Source organism: Tubulanus polymorphus, chromosome 3, assembly GCF_964204645.1.
Source record: "Tubulanus polymorphus chromosome 3, tnTubPoly1.2, whole genome shotgun sequence".
Classification (NCBI taxonomy): Eukaryota; Metazoa; Nemertea; class Palaeonemertea; order Tubulaniformes; family Tubulanidae; genus Tubulanus; species Tubulanus polymorphus.
The window spans coordinates 767,169-793,852 of NC_134027.1; the positions used below are offsets into that span (position 1 = coordinate 767,169).

Genomic DNA, 26,684 nt, shown 5'->3' on the forward strand with positions numbered 1-26,684 from the left:
GCGCCTGTCTCAATGTTCCAGTAACTATGATGATGATGATGATGAAATCCAACTACTAGTCTCAATGATTGTTCAGTGAAAAATGCAGAAAAATAAGAGGAAGTTTTAGCGAATATTTTTTTTAAATACAGAGATGATGACTGCAGTTTATTTCACGTAAGACAAAAAAAAAACATCAACAACCAGTGATTCATAATTACATCCAATAACAACAGCTCTAGGGGCTTTCCTTCCTCTAACACGTACCGGGGTGTCCCCCACATACCAGGGCTCATTCCCCTCTAACATGTACTGGGGGTTTACTCCCACCTTACAGTCAATCACTTATACAGAATGGACAGGGGTACCCTATAAGGCCAGGGTCCAGTTTCAGGATAAGTTAAAGTTTGAATTGTCGTTATTGAAAACAACCGCTAAGCAATTAGACCAAACATTTGAATTCAATTTCTTTGTGAATGTGAACCCTGTACCCACGAGGACCAATTAAACACCTTCAATTCTCACTGAACTCTTCATTATCTAAATCTCTGATGTTTTTTAAGATCTCTATTTCCACATCTACGACAAACAGTCTATATCCATATACTTTAAATCTAACAGAAAATATAATTCCTAGAATAAAAGAAACTTTCTTCACGACCGAATTTAAAAATCAGTTCATTTACTTTCGTTTTAAAATAAAACAGTTGATCAGGGGACCGTGTCAAGAGAAGTTTGTTCAGGGGGCCGTGTCAGTAAAAATCATCATTTAACAGTAAACAACTCATACTTTACTGAGACACTGATAACAAAAACTATTATTTACATGTTTAACACCCCCAATGTGAGGTCCAGGTGACCACTCGGAGGTCCAGGTGACCACTCGGAGGTCCAGGTGACCACTCGGAGGTCCAGGTGACCACTCGGAGGTCCAGGTGACCACTCGGAGGTCCAGGCGACCACTCGGAGGTCTAGGCGACCACTCGGAGGTCCAGGCGACCACTCGGAGGTCCAGGTGACCACTCGGAGGTCCAGGTGACTAGTCCAAGGTCTTTATAGGCCGTTAGATGAGAAGTGAATTGTGAGCATTAATTTGTAGAGTGAAATTATCGTTTATATATTATGAGTTATTCTATATTCTATATACATTTCACCTCTTAGTTAAATATTCATTTTATGAGTCTCGAGTCTGACTTTCTCAAACTCTCTTAAAGTGACTCTCGTAGTCTGACTCCCTTACACTATCCTGACTCCTTCAGAGTGACTCTCTCAGTCACACTCCTGACTCCTTCAGAGTGACTCTCTCAGTCACACTCCTGACTCCTTCAGAGTGACTCTCTCAGTCACACTCCTGACTCCTACAGAGTGACTCTCTCAGTCACACTCCTGACTCCTACAGAGTGACTCTCTCAGTCACACTCCTGACTCCTACAGAGTGACTATCTCAGTCACACTCCTGACTCCTTCAGAGTGACTCTCTCAGTCACACTCCTGACTCCTTCAGAGTGACTCTCAGTCACACTCCTGACTCCTTCAGAGTGACTCTCTCAGTCACACTCCTGACTCCTTCAGAGTGACTCTCTCAGTCACACTCCTGACTCCTACAGAGTGACTCTCTCAGTCACACTCCTGACTCCTTCAGAGTGACTCTCAGTCACACTCCTGACTCCTTCAGAGTGACTCTCTCAGTCACACTCCTGACTCCTTCAGAGTGACTCTCTCAGTCACACTCCTGACTCCTACAGAGTGACTCTCTCAGTCACACTCCTGACTCCTACAGAGTGACTCTCTCAGTCACACTCCTGACTCCTTCAGTGACTCTCTCAGTCACACTCCTGACTCCTTCAGAGTGACTCAGTGCTATACATATAACATTCATCTATAATACACATAATGATAATTGAAACACTGTACACACACATTTATCCGTTTGAAAATTAAACGTTTTTTTTTGGAAATTCTAGAAAATCTTTTCATTTCATTTCATTGTAATTCAAACATAATTAACATCATTTCTCTGTGTGTAAAACAGGGCTCAAATTTCAACCCGGTTTCACTTAAATCTATTCCTTATATACACCACCGATTATTGATTATTGGCTGCTATATTTTTCCCCCGATGCAGAATTTTAAAATGACACATTTATTTATTACATTAATTATTCATTATTATAATGATATATTATTATCATAATTGTTAATATTATGTTCGTATCATTGCCATAAATTATGAGATAATGTTTGCCCCGGTGGACAGCCACCACCACCACCTCCCCAGCCGGTGCTGTCTAATCCAGTCGCTGTCTGATTAACTCCTGTCATTTTCATCGACGCCATCTGCTGCTGTATCTGTTCTAGATGATGCTGCGGAGCGCGGTTGAATTGCATCTGACCGTGCATCTGTGGAGGCATTTGAGCGGGTAGCTGCTGATTGGGAGGCATCTGTTGATGGATACCGTGCTGGTGCATGCCGATCATCATGTTAGGTTGTATTGTAAACTGTTGTTGCTGGTGCGGTGTATAATGCATCATACCCGGAGCGGCGCAGCTGCTATTGCCGCTGCTAGATGCACCATTCTGCTGGAATCCTCCACTCATCATCTGAGCCGCTATAAATTGTTGCTGCTGCTGCTGTTGTTGTTGTTGCTGGTGCGGTGCAGCTGGTGGTATATACATACCTCCAGGTACGCCGTACACCTGATTGACAGGTGCGTTCGTCGTTGAACCGTACAACGCCATTATCGACTCTTTCGTTGATTTTGTACCTGTCGTATCCGTGGCAACCGATGTCGTTAATGAATTCAAATCGTTGAAAGCCGACTGTCCGGCGACTGGTACGGCATCGGATTTCGCAGCTACGCCGTTAGTTTCAGTAGCCGACGCTGCTGCGACAGGTGCGGTCGGTGGACTGAGGAAATCACCGAACGGGTCACTATGACTGGAGGGTGAGGAGGTTGTTACGCCGTTGTTTGAAGGAATGTCTAACCCTAACAGATCTCCGGTCGACGATGGTTTCGGGGGAGACGTCAATGACTTCGCTTGTACGGCTAACGGTGTTTTCTTTGGTTCGGTACTCGCTGGACGACGCACCTGCTGCTGCTGCTGCGAGGACGACGAGGCGTTGATCTGTAACGGCATCTGTTTCTTAGGTTTTTTCTTTTTCTCTTTTTTCTCATCTAACACGACCGATGGAAGGTTTTTCAGTTGCGGAGGAATCCACTCTTTAGCGATATACAGCTTACGTTCGTATTTATCACGTATAAAAACCTCCATCTCCGAATCCGAAGACTGAGGCCGTCTGAAGTTATCCGGTAAATTAGCTTCATAAACCGCACGACCTCTACTGTTACCCATCTCTTTAACCATAACCATCTGTTCTGGCTGCCATGTATCCAGATTTACCGATTTCACTTTAGATATATGAACGCCGAGGTTTCTATGGATACCGGCGCAGCGGATACACAGGAAGATACCTAAGTTCCACGATGCCCAGCGTGGACCCTTCGCGTCGCAGTCGACGCAATATTTATTATCTTCATCTTTCAATAGTTGTAATAAAAACGCTTGATTTAATTGATTTTTGTCTTTCTCTTTTTGTTGCGCGTTACGAGACATCTTTGAACAATCTAAAAATAGAAATAACGAAATAAATTAACCATCTCATCTGAAACACGGGACCCTCTCTCCCCTCTCTCCCTCACTTCTCAACGAGCCACATTGGACGTCTCAGCTTTTAGTCAAATACCCTCTAATTTCTGGAGCAATGGTAAGATACAATAAACCTGATCTGCACTCAGCAGCTGGCTACCTCAAACTCGTCGGACTATACCCTCCTCCCTCTCCTGTTGCCTCCCAGACTATCATCCCTCCCTCTTGCTTTGCTTCTTAGCCCAGCCCAGCCCAGCCCACATGGGAACTCACAGAAATACAGAGCTTATGAACGAGGTTTATAAACAGTTAGTATAATGATAGATTCACTATAAATCAAACTGTCAGAACCGACTGACACACCGACCGACCGACTGACGGAGACTGGTCTGAACAGGTTTCATTTTTAGGAAACCAGATATAAACTGAAATGTGTTTAACTTCTCCTGCTGCAGGACTGTATTTTACCTGTTGTTAATATTCTAGGAGTGATGATGTTGAACCGAGTGGAATTATTCTAATCCTTCAATAAGAATTTGGAATGTAAAAACGATGATAAAGTGGTTCCTTAAACCAGGAAGTGATTCACAAAACTAGCGTCAACCGACCGACCGCTATTAGCTGAAACTCATACACGAAACGGCGATTGGAAAATAATCAATATATTCTGTTAAAATAAAAGATTTTTTGAGTAAAAATTAACTCAATTTAATCAGAAAAATCGTCTGGATTATTTCCTTATTCACAAAACTCGTCACAATAATTTGATAAAATAAAAGCAGAAATGTGGGATTTGATCTCGATTTCGAAGTGCGGGGATTCCCCGAATGACGTTTCCTCATTTTGATAGAAGCCAATCACGGATCTCTTAACATTTCCCGGCATGTCAATCAGCCAATCGCAGCTGCGTTTACATCTCGACACCTAGAACATTGATTTTACTTCCGGGTTATAAACATTTCGTTTTTGCGCTGTTTTTTTTGGATTTTGTGGTTTTGTTTTTGAACTCTAAATGCTGCAGCAAGATTCAGGAATCGAGTTTGATATCGGTTTAATCGAGGACGATGTAACTGGAGCTGGCAGTAGTTATGATGGACCTGTTTACGTGTTAAAGAGTAAAACAGTAGATGAACGACCAGATCGTCGGTAAGTCAGTCAGTAGTCAGTGGTGGATGAGTCATCATCATGCTGTAACGCTCTATCATCAATCTCTGATCTATTTTATGGTTGTTGTTGGTCACACAGTGGTCCATTTGTATCCACTATCAGTTAAATGACACACTGTTGAGTGTTGTAGTTGTAGGTTAGTCTAGTGTACTGTCTGTCTGTCACCCGATTGATTGTAAATAATTTGGCTTACCCTCAGTTTGGTTGGACCAGAGGCTCCCAAGATTCTGTGAGCCCAAAAACATCACTAAAAACAAAAAAGCAGAGTTACTACATAGTGCAGCCACAGCAGGTGCATTATTGGAAGCAACTTTTAATTGTCGCGGTCAATTGCCGATTTTTGACAGGTTCTAAGATTGCTGCGGTGAATTTACTTCAATTTCGTCAAAATTAATAGTATAGAAAGAAGAAAAAACATCATTCAATAAATTATTGCGGCGGCTTTCGTTGCTGTATATCCCTTCAGTATATAATAGTGTTCTACAGTCCTAGCTCGTTACGTTGTGACTGATAGCCAGTGACACAATCTCTCATTACAGACAGTCTTTGGATCATCTCAACCAATGTCGCTCACAGTTATATGTATCATTACCTAGTCCACCACATAGTGGCTAGGTGACCACAACTGCATTCAGACTGTCAGTCCGTTGGTTCTATGGTCACTTAAGTGGTCTGGTCACTGTTCAGTCCAGTAGTGGTCAGGTCAGTCCAGTAGTGGTCAGGTCAGTCCAGTAGTGGTCATATCACTGGTCAGTCCAGTTCTCACTGTTCTGTCCAGTTGTCAGTCCAGTTCTCACTGTTCAGTCCAGTAGTGGTCAGGTCAGTCCAGTTCTCACTGTTCAGTCCAGTTGTCAGTCCATTGCTCATTGATAAATCGATAAACTTTCAGTAAATAATCAGACACCGGTTTTAAGTTCAGTAATTGATTATTAGCCAATCAGCTGCAGCTATCACAGCTGTCGGTTTCACCTCGGGTTCAAATCATTCATTTCTGGATCAAAGCCAAACATTCATTGAAAAACACACATCATCATAAACAATAAATTCCACGTGGAAAGAGAGTGGAATCATCACACAGTAAACTCATTGCTCCACGTGAAGAGAAAATGAAATTTTCCATTGGCTCAAAAAAAAAACTGCACTTGTTTGTGTGATGACCTTGAGTTAGTAGTGATAACATAGGAGGGTCGTAGAAGTTACTCTCTATATAAACACTTTCAAAAACATGAATTATATTATTTAATAAGGATTAGTGTTGATTAGTCAGTCGGTATTTTTCCATGCAGCCTGTAACCATGGTAACACTAATGACTGAAACGTGGACTTTGTTTTATGAATCATCAATTTTTAAAAATTGGTACTCTTGACAGAGATATGCGTCAAGTGTAACATCCTGTTCACCTTCACTCTCTCTCACTCTCTCTCACTCTCACTCTCTCACTCTCACTGTACAGCAGCAAGATGTCTCCTGTTTGTGATTATATGAGGTAAGTTTCAATCCAGCTTTCATCTTGTCGATTATTGGTAATCAGTTCAGGTTTAGGTTGACCCCCATTCACTGTGCAGATTATTATTCAGTGTTATATTTCTCGAGGTGCAATTCTTCTAGTTTTCAAGTGATTTCTGAATATTGAAATCTATTTCAAGTTGTTTTTCAAAACACTTGAAATGATTTTTATGTGTTAGTATTTTGGTGCTGTTTTTACATATTAGTGTTACAATGGAACCTCGTTACCTCAAGGGATCGGAAAACCTGTTCGTTATAACCGATAGTTCATTATATCCAGTACGAAAATACTAAGATTGTCTGATTTGGGATGAAATTCTATAATATTTGTAATATCCGATGAATGAAGAAGGTTGCGCTGTATTGTTATTGATACATGCTGCTGCTACCACTGTGTGTGTGTCATATATAACACAAGCTGTTTCTAGGAACTGATTCCAGGATTAACAACATAACAACCCTGGAACTACGCAGTTTATCAATAATTCATCTATTAATCGCGTTTAACCTTTGAATTCAGTCTTATAAAGTCGACCTTCGGTAGGAAATGTTTTAGGGATATCTTTGAATTTTTGGAACAGTTTTAAGAATTGAGGTTATCGAAGAAAATAGAAGTAGACGAAATGCAGATTTTTATCGTCCCAATTTAGGAACTATGTTTCGACACTCATTTTAACAGTTTTGTTTTTTAAACGTTCTAAAGAGATTTTTTTATGACTTATTTTGACGGTTCATAGTTTTGACTGTTCTAGTTTCATCTATGAATTAGAACGAGACCCACAAACATCATCTGTGAACTTCTCATCCTCCAAAATAACGTACTAGAAATATCTGTACGATTATCTATAGCTATTTACAGGTTACAGGCTATTTAACAGGTTACAGGCTGAACTGTCATTTGTCATTTAATGTTTTTCTAATAATTGTGATGCCGGTGAACTTTTGCAGCCCTACGCCTGACCTAAAATCACAGACAATGACGACTCGTACAAATCTGAAGCTTCAATTGATGAAGCAACAAGTCGCTGATGAAGAGAGAAAAAATCAACATCAACGATTTATATTAAAACCACAGTTAGCGGAAAGAGCTGAAGCTATTGAAATGCCGATCGCTTCGGGAACATCACCGGTAGAACTGCCTCCACAAATATTCAAGGTATTGTTTTATAACTCGTTCTCATAAACATCGACCCAGTTCCACAATTATGAGTTCACATTTCACTTGCTGAGTTAGCGCATTGAAAATGAACTAATTGATTTCAGTTAGAACTCTAACTCATAACTGTGGAACTGACTGCAGAATCCAGGATTCAGTTCCACAGTTATGAGTTGGAGTTAACTGAAATTGATTAGTTCATTTTCAATAAGTGAACTCTTTGAGTCAAATCTTAAACTCATAACTGTGGAACTGGATGCAGTTAACTCTTAATTCCCCACTGTGGATCGACTGAAGATTATTTCATGTAAGTTAGCACTGATGATGGTTAGTTTTATTTGTCTATTTCAGGTGGAGACAAGTTTAGAGAATCCGACACGATATCACGTTATTCAAAAACAACAACAGCAAATTCAACAGTTTCTCAGTCAGTCTCAGCCTGGTGGAATTAAATCAATGACCGCTCAATCTTTACCAGTTCTTAATAATCATCATTCACTCATACACAATCAACTAGCACCGTTAGGAACTAGTGCACCTCCGACTGATCCTGATAGTCCGTTATCAATGGGTATGAGTAGTACAGCTACCAGCTTCTCTGAGGTAAATACCCCCTTCAGGTTACCCGCTACCCCTTTCAGAATACCCCCACCCCCTCAGAATACCCCCTTACCCCTCAGAACACCCCTACCCCTCAGAATATCCCCTACCCCCTCAGAACACCCCCTACTCCTTCAGAATACTCCCTACCCCCTTCAGAATACCCCTCCCCTTAACTCTGTGAGTGAGTTCTCTCAGAAGTCAAGAGTTATAATGATCCTCCCCTTGTGTGTTTGTTCTATTTACTAAATCTCTCTTCTGTGTAAATAAGTATTAATGATGTAGTTTTTACCAGCAGGACGACCCGCGGTTAATGATTACTATCTCTCTGTAATTATCAATAATTATCTATACAACAATTCATTAATTTCTATGTGTAGTTAATTTGATTCTCCTCTCACTGTACCAACCATATCCTCTATATGAACTCTTCTACGTGATTTTGGTAAAATCTAATATTTCGTTTATTAACGTGAACAATAAAACTCCTGTCCTCTCAATATCTGAGACTCTGCTCTCAATATCAGAGACCATCCTCTCAATATCAGAGACCATCCTCTCAATATCTGAGACTCCGCTCTCAATATCAGAGACCATCCTCTCAATATCTGAGACTCCGCTCTCAATATTTGAGGTCATCCTCTCAAGATCTGAGATCATCCTCTCAATATCTGAGACCGTCCTCTCAATATCTGAGACTCCGCTCTCAATATCTGAGACCGTCCTCTCAATATCTGAGACTCTGCTCTCAATATCAGAGACCATCCTCTCAATATCAGAGACCATCCTCTCAATATCTGAAACCATCCTCTCAATGTCTGAGACTGTCCTCTCAATATCTGAGACTGTCCTCTCAATATCTGAGACCATCCTCTCAATATAGCTGAGACCATCCTCTCAATATATGAGGTCATCCTCTCAATATATCTGAGACCGTCCTCTCAATATCTGAGACTGTCCTCTCAATATCTGAGACTGTCCTCTCAATATCTGAGACCATCCTCTCAATATCTGAGACCATCCTCTCAATATATGAGGTCATCCTCTCAATATATCTGAGACCGTCCTCTCAATATCTGAGACCGTCCTCTCAATATCTGATACCATCCTCTCAATGTCTGAGACCGTCCTCTCAATATCTGAGACCATCCTCTCAATATAGCTGAGACCATCCTCTCAATATCTGAGGTCATCCTCTCAATATAGCTGAGACCGTCCTCTCAATATCTGAGACTGTCTGTAGCTGTTGTTTCAGTGTATATTGAACTGATTGTTTTATACGTAGGTTGATGAGATATTGGGTGATATTGCGAATATGGAAGCAAATTTAGAAGCGATTCATTCGAATCACTTGGATAGTGATTTAAGTTTAATCGAACCGACTTTAAATCACATGTCTTCAACTGTAAGTATTCAAAAAAACACACCCTCAATGCTAACCCTGAACTGGAAACCTTCGAAACGGAGTATATCATATTTTAGTGACAGATTTGACGGTATCTAATCAGATCGTTGGCCTCGCTCTCTGTGTTTTATTTGATCTCCTCAATCTGGTCAAAATTCTAATCTATTCTAGTCTCTGACTTATTAGAACTATGAACGTGTTTAAACTAGTGAATCGCGCGAATCTAGCAGGCGCGAGTGTAGTATCTCTCCCTTAAACTAGTGAATCTAGCAGGCGCGAGTGTAGTATCTCTCCCTTAAACTAGTGAGTCTAGCAGGCGCGAGTGTAGTATCTCTCCCTTAAACTAGTGAGTCTAGCAGGCGCGAGTGTAGTATCACTCCCTTAAACTAGTGAGTCTAGCAGGCGCGAGTGTAGTATCTCTCCCTTAAACTAGTGAATCTAGCAGGCGCGAGTGTAGTATCACTCCCTTAAACTAGTGAGTCTAGCAGGCACGAGTGTAGTATCTCTCCCTTAAACTAGTGAATCTAGCAGGCGCGAGTGTAGTATCTCTCCCTTAAACTAGTGAATCTAGCAGGCGCGAGTGTAGTATCTCTCCCTTAAACTAGTGAATCTAGCAGGCGCGAGTGTAGTATCTCTCCCTTAAACTAGTGAATCTAGCAGGCGTGAGTGTAGTATCTCTCCCTTAAACTAGTGAATCTAGCAGGCGTGAGTGTAGTATCTCTCCCTTAAACTAGTGAATCTAGCAGGCGCGAGTGTAGTATCACTCCCTTAAACTAGTGTGTCTAGCAGGCGCGAGTGTAGTATCTCTCCCTTAAACTAGTGAGTCTAGCAGGCGTGAGTGTAGTATCTCTCCCTTAAACTAGTGAATCTAGCAGGCGTGAGTGTAGTATCTCTCCCTTAAACTAGTGAGTCTAGCAGGCGCGAGTGTAGTATCTCTCCCTTAAACTAGTGAGTCTAGCAGGCGCGAGTGTAGTATCTCTCCCTTAAACTAGTGAGTCTAGCAGGCGCGAGTATAGTATCTCTCCCTTAAACTAGTGAGTCTAGCAGGCGTGAGTGTTGTATCTCTCCCTTAAACTAGTGAATCTAGCAGGCGCGAGTGTAGTATCTCTCCCTTAAACTAGTGAATCTAGCAGGCGCGAGTATAGTATCTCTCCCTTAAACTAGTGAATCTAGCAGGCGCGAGTGTTGTATCTCTCCCTTAAACTAGTGAATCTAGCAGGCGCGAGTATAGTATCTCTCCCTTAAACTAGTGAGTCTAGCAGGCGTGAGTGTTGTATCTCTCCCTTAAACTAGTGAATCTAGCAGGCGCGAGTGTAGTATCTCTCCCTTAAACTAGTGAGTCTAGCAGGCGTGAGTGTAGTATCTCTCCCTTAAACTAGTGAGTCTAGCAGGCGCGAGTGTTGTATCTCTCCCTCTCTCCATAGTAAAGACTCAAATTGTGTTCATAAACAATAATACTATAATTCACTGGACTCTCCGACACAAACACTAATAGTTAGTTATAAACAGGTTGTTTAAGTGCGTTTTAATAATAAAAATATTGTTGAAAAGGGTCTTTATTCACTAGTGAATATGATAGAGACAAATAAAGACACGACTTATCCGTATTGCAACTTACGCTTAGTGAATTTATTTAGAAATGCAAATTGCGACTCAAAAATATATAGACAAGACATATAGGCCTAAACGAGTACCGGGTATACGTGTAATTATAAACGGGCAATTTTCTATTGTCGTTTCTAAAAACTAGTTTTAACGTCAATAAAATAGTTTTTCTAAAGCGAGGTGAATATATAGTGTTATATTTAAACTTCCTCCATTTCAATCTTGTTTTTGTTTTAGTCGTGATTTCGAAAGTAAACGACAAACCTTTGTCCCCTATTTATAGATAATAATAGCACGATCCATTGTAACTTCCTGTTACCTATCAGTTTGACGGCTATACGCAGAGCCGGTACTTTACTCCTCGCGAGGGACTCTATAACACTAATACAACAATGCCTGCCTCAGCTGATGAGGGTTCCGCTGATAGAGTTTTAGCCGGAATGCTTATTTCCACTGATCAAATAATGAAGGTAACAACAAAAATAATTAGAAATAATTCAATAGTAGAAATTTGTATCGAAAATAATTAAAGGGTTTCATTTTCAATTGTTCATTTTTTTTTTGTGGTGAGAAATATTTCATATTTCTTTTGATCATCACGTTTTACTTTTTAACTATTTAGGAATTTTTCCTGAAAGTTTTACATTTTCATATATCAAATTTTACGTAATGAATTCAACTATATTTCCACGAATAAATTAATCCACTGCGTCATGAATGAATTTATACACCTCGACATATGCGAGTAATTTTACTATATTTGATCGTGTGGTTTGATTTGAAATTCTAATTTCTGTGTCTGATGTATTTGATAAATGGTCTCGATGCACAGATGTATCTCTGTAATACAATCTGTTGTATGTGGGTTTACAAGGTAAATACTGATGACTCTCTCATCCTGATTGTGCGGACCCCTATAGTCGTCAGTCTCGACTCAACTTACTCTGTTTGTCATCTTTCATAAACTAACTATCGAATTGTATCAATAACAACTGGCTGAGTATCAAATTATGGCGAGAATATCTATAATTCAGTATAAGTGTCAGTGTCAATGTGAGGTGGAATTTACCTCAGATCACTAGAACTCGTTCACTATCTAATCACACAACCTCAACATGATAATAATTGAACTTTACATCAAGAAGAAAAGATTTTTATAAATTATCTTCAACTCCTAAATTCACTTATGTACAAGGTTTCATACGTTCAAAAAGTTTTGATGTTTGTTGAAAACAAATCGCGCCATTGTGTAAAGTGCCTATAGCCCTTGAGGGGGAGGGCTTTCTGACTGGGAGGGCTTTCTCTGTATTCATGAAGAGAGGGGGAGCTTCATTTAGCTGCACGTACTTTATACAAGGAAAAAGATACACATCATGTAATATCATGAAAGTGACAAATATTACATACAATATTTATAAGTTCATGATATAGAATTTCTCTATATTTAAGAACGTTGGTTTGTTAGGATCGTTGAAGGCTGAATGATAAGTGTTTAGGTTTGAATTAACGATGTCATATCTAATTCTTAGGTTATCGTGAGGTTTACAGGATAAAAGAAAATAAACTTTGTCGCTAATAACTTAACAATGAGGGCAGATATTGAATGAGCAATGATGAATTTCCTTCCTTTTTTAAATGATTTCAATGAGTGATCAAAACAATAAATACCCGGTATGGGTCTAGTTCAATAAGAGGTGGAATCCAGTTTTTGACTGCGTTTCAAAGTTCTGAGCATGTTAAAAATGTGGTCTTGTTATTTTTTCAGATAATCAGATGAGTAATATATTGATTGATATTATATTGTTGTAGTTGCCGCAGACGACTGATTTTCTCGAGTTATACGACACAACGAGTAATAAATCATCGACTTCCTGTCCAACTGATTTCGGTAAAATAAAAGAGGAACCGGCTCCGCGGTTTATGACCGAGGATGAGGCTCGCGCGTGGGCGAAGGATCGACAGAAAAAAGATAATCACAATATCAGTGAGTTATTCAATAGTTTACTGTGAGTTTACTGTGAGTTATTCAGTGAGTTTACTGTGAGTTATTCAGTGAGTTTACTGTGAGTTATTCAGTGAGTTTACAGTGAGTTATTCAGTGAGTTATTCAGTGAGTTTACTGTGAGTGCTGCTGAACTCAGGTTCAGTTTGATGTATTATTTAATCGTGTATTTATATGATTCTAGTTGAAAGACGACGAAGAGTTCATATTAACGACAGAATTAAAGAATTAGGAACTTTACTTCCGAAATCTATTGATCCGTAAGTTTTTAATGCTTTTACTCCCTTCTCCTCATTCTCTCCCTTACCTCATCTCTCTCCTCATCCTCCCCCTTACCTTATCTCTCTCCTCTCTCCTCATTCTCTCCCTTACCTCATCTCTCTCCTCTCTCCTCATTCTCTCCCTTATCTCTCTCCTCATTCTCTCCCTTACCTCATCTCTCTCCTCTCTCCTCATTCTCTCCCTTACCTCATCTCTCTCCTCATTCTCTCCCTTATCTCTCTCCTCATTCTCTCCCTTACCTCATCTCTCTCCTCTCTCCTCATTCTCTCCCTTACCTCATCTCTCTCCTCATTCTCTCCCTTACCTTATCTCTCTCCTCTCTCCTCATTCTCTCCCTTACCTCATCTCTCTCCTCATTCTCTCCCTTACCTCATCTCTCTCCTCTCTCCTCATTCTCTCCCTTACCTCATCTCTCTCCTCTCTCCTCATTCTCTCCCTTACCTCATCTCTCTCCTCATCCTCCCCCTTACCTTATCTCTCTCCTCTCTCCTCATTCTCTCCCTTACCTCATCTCTCTCCTCTCTCCTCATTCTCTCCCTTACCTCATCTCTCTCCTCATCCTCCCCCTTACCTTATCTCTCTCCTCTCTCCTCATTCTCTCCCTTACCTCATCTCTCTCCTCATTCTCTCCCTTATCTCTCTCCTCATTCTCTCCCTTACCTCATCTCTCTCCTCTCTCCTCATTCTCTCCCTTACCTCATCTCTCTCCTCATTCTCTCCCTTACCTTATCTCTCTCCTCTCTCCTCATTCTCTCCCTTACCTCATCTCTCTCCTCATTCTCTCCCTTACCTCATCTCTCTCCTCTCTCCTCATTCTCTCCCTTACCTCATCTCTCTCCTCTCTCCTCATTCTCTCCCTTACCTCATCTCTCTCCTCATCCTCCCCCTTACCTTATCTCTCTCCTCTCTCCTCATTCTCTCCCTTACCTCATCTCTCTCCTCTCTCCTCATTCTCTCCCTTACCTCATCTCTCTCCTCATCCTCCCCCTTACCTTATCTCTCTCCTCTCTCCTCATTCTCTCCCTTACCTCATCTCTCTCCTCCTCATTCTCTCCCTTATCTCATCTCTCTCCTCATTCTCTCCCTTACCTTATCTCTCTCCTCTTTTCTTTCCCTCTTCTCATACACTTCCCCTCACCTGATGTTTCCTGATGTTAAACCTGCCCCCCCTCTAATGGTCAATAAGGGATCATTCATTTATTACGTACACATAAAATTTGAATTTTTCAACCCCCCTCCCCCTCTGTATGCAAAATCGGACATTTTTTCATATACATTAAGCATTTGTGCACTGACCCCTCCCCCTCCCCTAATGTGTACGTAATAAATGAATGACCCCTAATGTAGAAAAGTGAGGTTAATTTAACAGTAACATATGGCATAGAACAAACAGACAGATGGCGTCAGAGTTCACCGTTTACCCTGTACTGTCTTAATCTATATTACAGCGATATGCGACAAAATAAAGGCACGATCCTTAAAGCATCCGTGGACTACATCCGCAGATTGAAGAAATCCGAAGAGAAAGCTCGTCAATTGGAGGCGGAGAAAAAACACGCAGACGCCGTTAATAGAAAATTATTACTGAAATTACAGGTGAGTTCAGGTTTACAGCACTAACAGACTCTCTGCTGAAATATTCTACCAAAACTATAAGAGATCTCGAGATATTGTCAAAACGCTACCAGACTCCGCTGAAATATTCTCCCAAAACTATGAGATATCTCGAGATATTGTCAAAACGCTACCAGACTCTCCGCTGAAATATTCTCCCAAAACTATGAGATATCTCGAGATATTGTCAAAACGCTGACAGTCTCTCCGCTGAAATATTCGACCAAAACTATGAGATATCTCGAGATATTGTCAAAACGCTGACAGTCTCTCCGCTGAAATATTCGACCAAAACTATGAGATATCTCGAGATATTGTCAAAACGCTACCAGACTCTCCGCTGAAATATTCTCCCAAAACTATGAGATATCTTTAGATATTGTCAAAACGCTACCAAACTCTCCGCTGAAATATTCTCCCAAAACTATAAGAGATCTCGAGATATTGTCAAAACGCTGACAGTCAAAAAACCTCACAGTTCATTCACATCTCACAGAGGGTAACTCCCTGTCGCACAGAGGGTAACCCCTGTCACACAGAGGGTAACCCCCTGTCACACAGAGGGTAACCCCCTGTCACACAGAGGGTAACCCCTGTCACACAGAGGGTAACCCCCTGTCACACAGATGGTTACCCCTGTCACACAGAGGGTAACCCCCTGTCACACAGAGGGTACCTCCTGTCACACAGAGGGTAACCCCCTGTCACACAGAGGGGTACCTCTGGTAACTCTGGTTCTCCCTGTTACACAGATGGTAAAAATAATTATGAAATTAATTTTTTTCAGCAAATGGAATTAATGATGAAAGCGAATAAAATAAACGAAGTTCAAATGGATACAGAAAACACAAGTCATCAGTTACAGACAGTGCTGACACCTACAGGATTAAATCAACATCAACAACAGCAGCAGCAGCAGCAGCAGCAGCAGCAACAACAGCAGCAACAACAGCAGCATCAATCATTATTAAACAGTTTACATCAAGTTTCTATAAAACAAGAAGAAAGTGAACAGATGAATGTGTTCGATCATAGTTTCCTTAATGCACAGTCTGTAATTGATGATATGATGGATGATAGTTCTCCGATTGGAGCAGATCCGATGCTCTCAGCTCCGATACTCGATATTCACAACGGCGACGACTATTTGAAATTATAACGAATTCAAAATAACGACTGCGATTGTCGTCGCGTTCGAATCGGAAAAATGCGCTGAACTCAAACGAGATTTAATCAAAACGAATCATCGAGAATCGGACTGCGGTTTATAGACTACAAAATGTTCTGCGGTTTATAGACTACGCTGCGTTCTGCGGTTGATAAAATCGGTTAAATTTCAAACTGAAAATTGTGCAATAAATCAACGAATGTAAAATTACAGTAAAAATGAAACTGAGTGAAATAAGAAACAGTGAATGAGAGAAAGAGAATATGAAGGCAGCTCGCGGTTCATTCTGTATGATATTAATATTCTGCAGTGATTGTATGAATTTGTATCAGAATGTAGGGGAAGGGGAGGGAGTAGGGAGTTTAGGGGGGGGGGCAGTGATTTCAAATCCACTCAGACTGTGCTTTCTGACCTCGGGTTCTATAAATGGGTTCTAACCATTAAAACTGATAAAAGTCTGTTGTGAGTGCCTTGCGTTTGAGTCTGTGTCAGTCCGGGATTGGTGTAAATCTTACCGATGAATGGCGATTTGTTCAACTAAAACTTGTTAAACCAGGCCCAGATCGAAAGCTGTAATCGAGCCTAGGGCTTTGATCGGGGCTGCGACTGGGCCTAGGACTGATAAAGTTTATCAAGGAGGAACTGCAGTAAAACGCTGTAATTTTGTTGTACAATAATAAAAGGTCACACTCGATGTTAACTTGTTTTTCACTAAAGTTTTTATATCATAATAATATGTTAAAGTTTAAATGTATATTGTATATATGTATGTATATATGGATAGATAGAGAGATAAAATGGTTAAAACATTATCAGGAAACTTTAGAGCGAGGTTTATTTTTTATCAGGTTAAGAACAATTCAGTTTTCAGATTAGATATAAAAATTCACCTCGTTTACCTAAATCTCTAAGCATTGAATAATGGAAACTTTCGATTTGCTGGTTTTTGGCAATTTTCCAGGTGTAAGTTTTCAAAATTATTATAAATTGCTTACACATTCGTAATATATGTGAATTGTGATTGGTTTTGTGTAATGCCTAGCTAGGTTGAATGGTTAAGTTCGGTATTTAAGAGCTGACTAGGTTTAAGAGGTCAGAGTTGTTCACTCCAATAAACATAAAATTCATGTAAATAGCTTCATTTGTATATTATATCATTTACTACAAGAAACTTCAGAAAATAACGGACCGATTCTGATTGGATTTTATGAAACTTGACCCTCTCTTGTCCCAACTAGGGCTGTAAATCATTGTTAATAATTTGAATTCAAGATTGAAATAGCCTTGACACCAAAACACTATGAGTACCGTGAGATAAATTGTAAAAATGACCCTTAAGATATTCAGTTTCTAGTTCAGGCAAACTTGTAACGGTGATTATTGATCCCAGGTTACAGCGTCACTGTACGGAATCTAGTTAAATTCTGACAACTAATAGAAATAAAGAGAACAGTTTGTTTTCTGTGAACTGTTGCGATTAATTAGAGTATTGCGATTGCTACTTTATGTACCGTATATAATTGTTTATGTACAGAATGGTTAAATGTACAGATATGTTATTTACAAATTCATGATGCAGAAACTTTAAATACAAGAAATCTTGTGATAAGGGGAAATATATACATTTTATTATTAAACTAACTTGATTGTCTTTTGATTTGGTCCTGATGCTGATTAGAGGATGTACGGGGGTGTCCCGGGTTCGAACCCAGTGATTACTGATACTGATTCATAGTGGTCCTGATGCTGAATAGAGGATGTACAGGGGTGTCCCGGGCTCGAACCCAGTAATTACTGATACTGATTCAGAGCGATCCTGATGCTGAATTGAGGGTGTCCAGGGTTCGACCCCACTAGTGGTCCTGAGGCTGAGTAGAGGATGTACAGGGTGTCCCGGGTTCGAACCTAGTAATTACTGATACTTGAGTTGTCTTGATGCCGAATAGAGGATGTACAGGGGTGTCCAGACCGTACGGTCCTGCCGCTATGCTCATCGTTAGCGGGGTTTTCATACACTAACTAAAGTCAACTCTGGCAATCGACGTGGTTATGAGCCGGTGTAAGTCAACACAGATTCAAGAAGGTGTCTCTACGAGAGGGCGCCACAAAACGATAGCTTCACAAACGTACGACATCAGGAGTGCTCCGTCCAGGTGTCGGGGACCGCCGGTAACTCCTAGGTATCGCGGGTATCCTCGGTATCTTGGTTATCGCAGGTAGCCAGAGGCTCACAGGCCGTGAGGCAGGACGTATCCTCGGTATCTTCGGTATCGCAGGTAACCTGGAGGCTCACAACAGGCCGTGAGACTGTCAGGTATCCTCGGTATCTCGGCGGTATCGGCGTTGGTATCGAGATCACCGCGCGTATCCTGGCGGGCTGGGATCTCACAGGCCGCGAGACAGGTATCCTCGGTATCGTTGGTATCGCAGGGGGTAACCTTGAGGATCGCAGGTCGTGAGCAGGTGACGTATTAAGACCGAATTCGGTGAGGGCATTTTCAATAGATTAAGCGAGATAAAAAAATTTTATCCCAGACGAAAAATAGACATTTTAAATCATTATCATCACCGAGCTTAGTAAAACGTAAGACATATATTACTCAATAGGTTAACTAGTTAACAGTATTTAACTAATACGAAGAGGACACTAACTAGAGAAAACTGCAGTAGTGATAGCAGGTATCTGCAGCCGAAAAATCAAGGAAATTATGTGGATCAATGACCTAGGCTTCATCGAGAAAGAGTGAAAAACTGCTGGTTAAAAAGTTACGCTTTTGAATAGTGTTGTCATTTAGTTTTCATCAAACTTTTTAAAGTTTTAAAAAGTTTTAACCTTTAGAGTACCAACTAAGCATATACCTTACAATAAGTACGAATACTTATTGGTTGGCTGCCTATTAAGCCGAAGATACGAAGAAAGATTAGAAGGAAAGAAAGGGCGTCACTCCGCACTTTTGGAATGCACCATGGATACAGTCCCGTAGAATGTCCAATCCGTATTTTCTAGCCATCCTGAAGCCATCCCCGCAATACAATCTGAAACATTAAAAAGAATAAAATACTTGGCGAAACCAGAGAGACTGACCCCAGCCGGGTTCGACACTGCGACCGTTAAGACTTCAGACGAGCACTCTAACCACTGGACCATAGACCCGTGATAGTTACAGAGGATTTTAAGTTTGGTTTTCACTATGCAACTTTGTATGTGTTCGCGATTTTCAGAATATATCGCCAACAGTTTTTCAAACGGATGAGCAAACATAGAGCTAGTGGGGTTAACTGAGGACACATCATGATGATAATTAATTGTATTTAATTCGTCGATTTGATCGAAATAATTTGGGTGGCGTTTATCGGGTTCGAATCCCATCAGAACATTTTGACTTTCTACACTGGGCGGGAATTTCAGCACTTTTCATTGGTCAGGATAATGACGTCACACTGTCAGTATAAAACCCAGGTCAGCTGATCCCTCCTTCCAGTTCGGCCATTTTTCAGGTAAGCAAAGGTCTATTTTATCGATCAAATTTTACTATGAGATTTTTATAACTATACCTAAAATGTTTCTTGTACCGTTTACGTAAGGTAATTTCTGAAAATAGATTCCGAAAGGACAAATTATAAAATAGGTGCGAAATGTGTGTAAATTTTGTTATTTTCTAATTAAAAGTACTTTCTGTGTTACTCGTAAAAATTTTTGAAAAATTCGAAATTTCCATGACATTGATTTTCAATATAGATAGCCATGATTAAGAAATTTTATGCAATTTCATTGTTTAAAGCATCTGTAAAAGTTGAGTAAATTTTCTGCTGTTCAGATCTACGCGCTAAAGCGGCTAGTTGACATGCCTAGGTGTAATACACAGACAGCTCAGTCTATTCAACCATGACTCGAATCCATAGAAACTTTCGTTCGAAGCGTCGTTCAACTTAATTCTGGTGGCTTCTATATTTAATATTTAGAAAATAATGATACCCAATTATTTAATGTTAATTATTATTATTATTTAATAGAAACTTGAGTTAGCTATTTCTTAGAATCAATAATTTTCGATTTTCTTGATTTGTATAACATTGTTTTTACATTGCAGCAGCACAGCAGACCAACTACGAGACAGCAGCAGACCAACTACTAGACAGCAGCAGACCAACTACGAGACAGCAGCAGACCAACTACGAGACAGCAGCAGACCAACTACGAGATAGCAGCAGACCAACTACGTGACTGTAGCAGTAAAACTACATTGGAAATTCAACTTTGAATATCAACACCATGTCAACAAAAATGTTTTTGGGACTTTTGAACTTGGTGCGCGCCGAGGTCCTGACACTCAATCCTTTATCCTTTGGCGCGTTTTGTGATTTGAGTAAGTACAAACTCTACTTCATCAAATTCTCGATTATTTTTTGTGACGAGCATCTAAAATTATTTGATTTCCAACATCTGAAATTATTTGATCTCAAATTCACAATTATTTTATCTCAAATCTCCGCCTTATTGGATTTCCTAAATTTCAAATTGTCTCAATCTCCATCATCTAATGTCAATTTCTTTCTTTTTTTTATTTCGGGAAACTCAATTTATGTCTCACACTGATTTCATTTATTTCGAAAATATCATATTATGTTTCTAGTCTCTTATTCTATTTCAATTTTCAATTCTTCGATTATAAATTTTTCATTTTGACGAATGATGCAATTTTGTCACCACTCTTAAACTCGATTGAATTTGCTAACAAATCTAATGGTGAATAAAGTTTGAATTGAATTGAATAGTGAGTAGAGGCTTTGGTGGATGAGAATTAACTTGAGGAAGTAACTTCATTTCCTGGTTCCTGGTTTCCGTTTCAAATATCGTCGAAATTGTGAGATATTTACCATTTTATTCACATTCAATGCTGTATCCAGTCAATAGAGATAAGTTACAACATAAACAGTTTAAACTGTCTAGGCCTCCAGACCAATGCACTTCATGGAAAATCCTGATTTATATTTAATAAATCAAGTAACTGGACTGTGCGGTTCAGTCCGTTTATTTAGACAGTAAGCAGATTGCAGTTTAATCCATATTTCAATCAGTAACTGGACTGCGGTTTAGTCCATAGTTTAGTCAATAACTGGACCGGGTTTAGCTGATAGTTTAGTCAGGAACCGGATAGCTTTTTAATCCGTATCCAGATACCCGTCACATAATGGGACCAACTTTTTAGACACTGCTGAAAAGTAGCACTAGTATTTACGGTACTTTCATTTTTCTCTGCGACTCCAGGATTCGACAACATGTGATTTTCTTTTTATTAATCATTGATCAATCGTCAGGAAATTCAGGATCACTTTTTTAATTTATTGGTTAAACTTCGTTTTTCATATCTCTAGGTAGTTACTCAAAACATTTTGAGATCCCGAGATCATGGCGGGAAGAAGGTATATCTCGCGACTGTTATCATGAGCTTATCTGCGAACTAGTCTCAAGCCGCACCCACTCAATGTTTATACTAGATCTAAACTACGGATATGATGTTTCATAGGAATGTTGTTCACTAGCTCGGCTCATAGTCCCAATCTTCATCGTCTAATTGTTGGCGAATCCTAGATATTGCGGCCTTGCGGTGAATAGAGTTCACACACGATTTATTTCTAACGGATTCATTATTACGGTCAATGGTTAGCGCCTCGTACTGAGTCACTTTAGTTGTGACCTTCCGCAGGACGTGGTTCTTACTTAAGCTGAGCAGATCATCCCGTCTGTGCTTACATTTGTTGCCATAATAATGCCCAGCTGCCATAGAATTCTTCAATGGTGTATCTGTGAGTTTTTACAAACGCCCAAGATTCCTTGTTTCCTTCTGGACTGCGAGTGACATTAACTACCAGCAGCCATGACACGTATTCATCAATGAATCGTCTGCAACATCACTGGTTCAGTTTCAATCATCCTTACGCCATGATGGTTTCCTTTTACCCTGCGAGTGATGTTAACTATGAGCAGCATGACGGTTTCCTTTGGACTGCGAGTGACATTAACTACCAGCAGCCATGATGGTTTCCTTTGGACTGCGAGTGATGTTAACTACCAGCAGCCATGACGGTTTCCTTTGGACTGCGAGTGACATCAACTACCAGCAGCCATGATAGTCTCCTTTGGACTGCGAATTCCAATCAGAAACATTTGTTAACGCTTTTATCTTTTCCACTCTATTGTGTACGAATGTTTTCAATATTTCTGAACCAAATCCAACATTCATGTTTGGATATATAGATCCATATTTTTGCAATTCTTAAAAACCGGTAACTGCCTAATTAGGTATGAAAATAAAGGTGCCAAACTGTAGCCTATTAGGCGGAGTCTACTGCATAATGAATACCACTTTAAAATGGCTGTGCATGGAATTTTGTTGGTCTGAATAAATCAATCGCTGGTGTAAGATGAATTGTACATTCTAGGTAAGTTATGTAATGAATATGTGGAGTACCGATAGGCCTATTGCTGACAATGAATGAATTACAGCCATTTGTGGTGATAGTGAAATATTGTTCTTCAAAATGAATGTTTTTTATATGTAGTGAGTGTTGTTTCTGAAGGTGCAGTAGCGGGCAGTGTTGTGTGAAATGGTTTTTACTGGTTTTAGATTCAGCGAAGTGAAATTATTTATGTCGTTTTTCTGTTTTAATTCATGCTGTAAATAGTTTAAACAATAAAATATTAAAAAATCAGTCATAATTTTATCTTCATTTTTGACAAAATATAATATGTTATACACACTTGCCTCATGTTCAGAGGAAATAAAATGCAAATTCTCCCACTTATCGTGGATGGAGTGTGGCCCTGTATGCAATCAAAAAGTGTTCTACAAAATAATTGAATAGGTTTCTGAAGTGTGGACAAATTTTTCACTCATCCAATTGAAAAGTAATTACTGAATAAAAGGGATTATCGATCAATTTTTTGTTTACAGCGCGACATCTGTGTTAAATTAGATCTTTTATCGTTGCAAAGTTTCCATTTCAATTGGTTGATAAATGAAAAGTTATCATGCGTGTTATTCCAAAGAGGTTCCCAGATTTTGAAAACAAGGGTCATGGGTAACAATTCCATTGATTATTCATTATAATGTATAGTTTTTGTCACCTGGAACCTGGTACGTCATCACCCCCCAGACAAAAATCAAGTGTATTTTTGATTCATGATTTGCTACCAAAATTGATTGTCGGTAATTGTAGGATGTAATTTATTACAATCAGTAGTTCCAGTAATGAATTAACAAAAGTGTTAGTCGCCAGCAACTAGCAAAGTACCCGTCCACATACAGCGTTGGTTCTGAAACATATAAGTATATAAGACATAAAAATACCATTATTAAAAATTGTATTGAAAGATTCAATTATCAGCCTCACTTATGATATACTGTCGACTTATCGTTATTATGTAATGGATGATGCAAATTATGAGAGCGGTAAAAAGTGTAGTTACAACAGCGTTAGTCGTACAACCATATCGTACAACCAGTGACATTATCACTTCTCACAAAATAACTTTGTTCATTCTTCCATCACGTCACATTCACCTATTGGATAACTGCATCATTTTATAGGTTAATATCTAGAAATACGATAATTATATGCGAACATGTCATTATGTCATTTATGTGTAATATGCATGATCCTTAATGTTTTTTTTTTTTCATTCCAGATTTAGACATCATTGAAAACATCCAAAATGACCAGTCTGAATCAGCCCGCAGAGCACTTCCAGCATTACGAGATACTTATAAAAGGTTAGCATCTATCTGCAGGCCTCAGGAACCAACTCCTCCAGAAATCGTTCCACCTTTTGAGTTGGTTCCTTTGCAGGAGGTGGACCCTGCTTCTCCCGTAAATGTGGAGCAGGAGGTCGCCCCTGCAGTGGTGACCCCGGCAAAGGCGCCACAGCTTCAGACGCCCGCCCAGGCATCGACATCGGGCGCTCCAGCGAGGCCACCACCTTCCCCGCTGTCGAGCGCAAGAAAGGAAAAAATTGCGCAAGAAAGGAAACCACAGCAAAGACAACGGTAATCAATTTCATTTCATTTCTTGTGTGTGAAACCATCACCATCTGGATCAGTGATCAATGCATGAATTTATGAGTTCATAATTGAACAAAGGATAGAATAGAAAAATGCAAAAATCTGCAAAAATGCAATGATTGAGAATCGCTGATAAAGAAAGTATAAAATAAAGATCTTGGATTGGAAAGTTTGTTGTTATCACATCAGTGATCAGGTTTTATGGATTGATATTGATCTCTACTGATTCTAACGATCACCAGGATCAAGGGTTCCCGGTTGAGTTCAACATTCTTGTTAATAGATAGTCTTCATTAATCTCTTGTTGAAATCAATAAGGCATATGAGAGAGGAGGTCTGATATATGAGAGAGGAGGTTCGGGGAATATGAGAGAGGAGTTTATGGAGATATGAGAGAGGAGTTTATGGAGATATGATAGAGGAGTTTAGAGAGATATGATAGAGGAGTTTAGAGAGATATGATAGTGGAGTTTAGAGAGATATGATAGAGGAGATGGTCTAAAAGGAAAATTGTTAAGTTCATAACAATCGAGCAACTCAGTAATAGACACCGCTCTGATAAAGTAACTCATAGTCCTCGATTGGGGTCTAACTTGCAGGAATTGCATTTAGCCATTGAAATATGGTTGATGGAGCGTGGAATTGTTTCCATGTAGGCGAGCAATGCATAAAACACACGTCAGATAAATGGCTGTTGAGAGTGAATTATCAATAGATTTAAGAAATCTACGCTGAAGTTGTTTTCAAGAGGTCGATTACTCATATAGCAGTTAATCAGATCAGGTTCTCAGGTGCTTCCTTGGTCCCCAAAAATGGCATAAGTTGTATCAAAGTATGTGATATAACCTACTAATTGATTACATGAAAAGAGGCTATTTGTAGTTTCTCAGCCACTTTGCAGTTATTGTTGTGAAGAGGTCACAAAATCCAAACTAAAACCAGCATCATCAATTGATTTCTACTGACTGAGATTCAGTCATACTGCTCATGTCGAACAGTTTGTTGTATTTTTGTGGTTCCAGTTTCTCATGTTCCAAGATAGAACAAAATTCCCAAACTTTGAGTCCTTCAGTGCTGAAATTCCAATTTACTACAAATTTCCTATTTCCCAATTTCAATTGAAATTCCAATTTACTACGAGTTTCCTAATCTTAACTTTCCAAAAGTTTGAATTTTTCCTAATATATCTCTCGGTGAAGATTTCAGTCCAGTTCTCAAAATTAATTACGGTTTTTGAATATCTGCAAAATATGATTAATTATTTTCCTGGTTTCATTTTTTACTATTGCCCAAAATCATATTTTATGTGAATTATTATCGCTATTATTGGATTCTTTCAATGATGTTTTAGTTCGATATTATGATTGATCAAGGTGATCCATCTAAATCTATTGCATTGGTATAAATTATGAATTATTCATATCTGCAAACATTTCATTGATACTTCTAAACTAGTAATTCTGAAAACACTCTAAAAACTATTTTACCCGTATTTTTAAGACAATTCTAGAAAGTATTTTAAATTATCTCAATTTCAAAGTATCCATAACATGTAAAACTATTTTATCTCAATTTTAAAAAGATTGAAAAAACTATTTTATATCTGAATTTAAAAATACCTGTGATATCTAAAAACTGTTTTATCTGAATTTTAATCTTTTAAAGAAACTATTTTATATCTGAATTTTAAAATACCTATGATATCTAAAAACTGTTTTATCTGAATTTTAATCTATTAAAGAAACTATTTTATATCTGAATTTTAAAATACCTATGATATCTAAAAACTGTTTTATCTGAATTTTAATCTTTTAAAGAAACTATTTTATATCTAAATTTTAAAATACCTATGATATCTAAAAACTATTTTATCTGTATTTTAATCTTTTAAAGAAACTATTTTATATCTGAATTTTAAAATACCTATGATATCTAAAAACTATCTAATCTGAATTTTATACTATTTCATTTGTATGTATTTTATCTCAAAGTATCTTTTTAAACTATTTCATTTGTATATATTAAAAAATTTTTTTTGTTTATATTTAAAAACTATTTTATTTGTTTATATTTAAAAACTATTTTATTTGTATATATTCCTTTTAGAACAATGATTTATTTGTATTTCAATACTAACCAAAAGATCAATTTGATGAAATATTTTATATTTGACAATCACTGTATATATTCGAACCCCAGTGATTTTATGAGAATGGAATAACTGAAGGTCCAGGTTTTATCACCGAATACTCTTTGACACAATTACGTGGTCCACAACACAGATATAAATAGTGGTTATATAAAAGGCCCATGTTGTATATAGTGCGCGCATAAAGAGCTTTTACTCGTAGTTGATATAGGCTTTGTAAATATGAAATGTGATTGAGAACTTTTTCTCATACTTTCTTTACCTTTTTTCTTATAGCTTTTTTCAATTTTCTATTAGCTACAGAAAATCCACTCATTTTCAGTCGGCGTTTCACAATAA

The 26,684-nt window shown here is 38.8% G+C and overlaps 3 protein-coding genes across 4 annotated transcripts; 1 reads left to right on the forward strand and 2 right to left on the reverse strand.

The window, feature by feature from the left end:
* Window positions 1-123: 123 nt before the first annotated feature.
* LOC141901476 (stromal membrane-associated protein 1-like) lies at window positions 124-4,231 on the reverse strand. The gene is made up of 2 exons (XM_074788739.1): window positions 4,096-4,231; window positions 124-3,605 (listed from the first exon to the last, which is right to left on the reverse strand). The coding sequence occupies exon 2, from the start codon at window positions 3,592-3,594 to the stop codon at window positions 2,194-2,196; it is 1,401 nt and encodes a 466-aa protein (XP_074644840.1). The 5' UTR covers window positions 3,595-3,605; window positions 4,096-4,231; the 3' UTR covers window positions 124-2,193.
* A 333-nt stretch (window positions 4,232-4,564) lies between these two features.
* On the forward strand, window positions 4,565-17,744 carry LOC141901891 (transcription factor EC-like). 2 transcript variants are annotated; one of them, XM_074789447.1, is made up of 8 exons: window positions 4,565-4,773; window positions 7,250-7,457; window positions 7,809-8,060; window positions 9,343-9,462; window positions 12,877-13,051; window positions 13,254-13,329; window positions 14,800-14,947; window positions 15,753-17,744. In XM_074789447.1, exons 1-8 carry the CDS (start codon window positions 4,640-4,642, stop codon window positions 16,122-16,124), a joined length of 1,485 nt encoding a protein of 494 aa, XP_074645548.1. In that variant the 5' UTR covers window positions 4,565-4,639; the 3' UTR covers window positions 16,125-17,744. The 2 variants fall into 2 exon arrangements, with proteins under 2 accessions (XP_074645548.1, XP_074645549.1); XM_074789448.1 differs by lacking the exon at window positions 4,565-4,773 and adding an exon at window positions 6,151-6,281.
* On the reverse strand, window positions 13,789-14,323 carry LOC141902698 (uncharacterized; the record flags this gene model as incomplete). The annotated part of the gene is made up of 2 exons (XM_074790538.1): window positions 13,789-13,902; window positions 14,243-14,323. Coding segments are annotated over 2 exons (195 nt in total), but the record flags the coding sequence as incomplete, so codon positions are not given.
* Window positions 17,745-26,684: the final 8,940 nt, after the last annotated feature.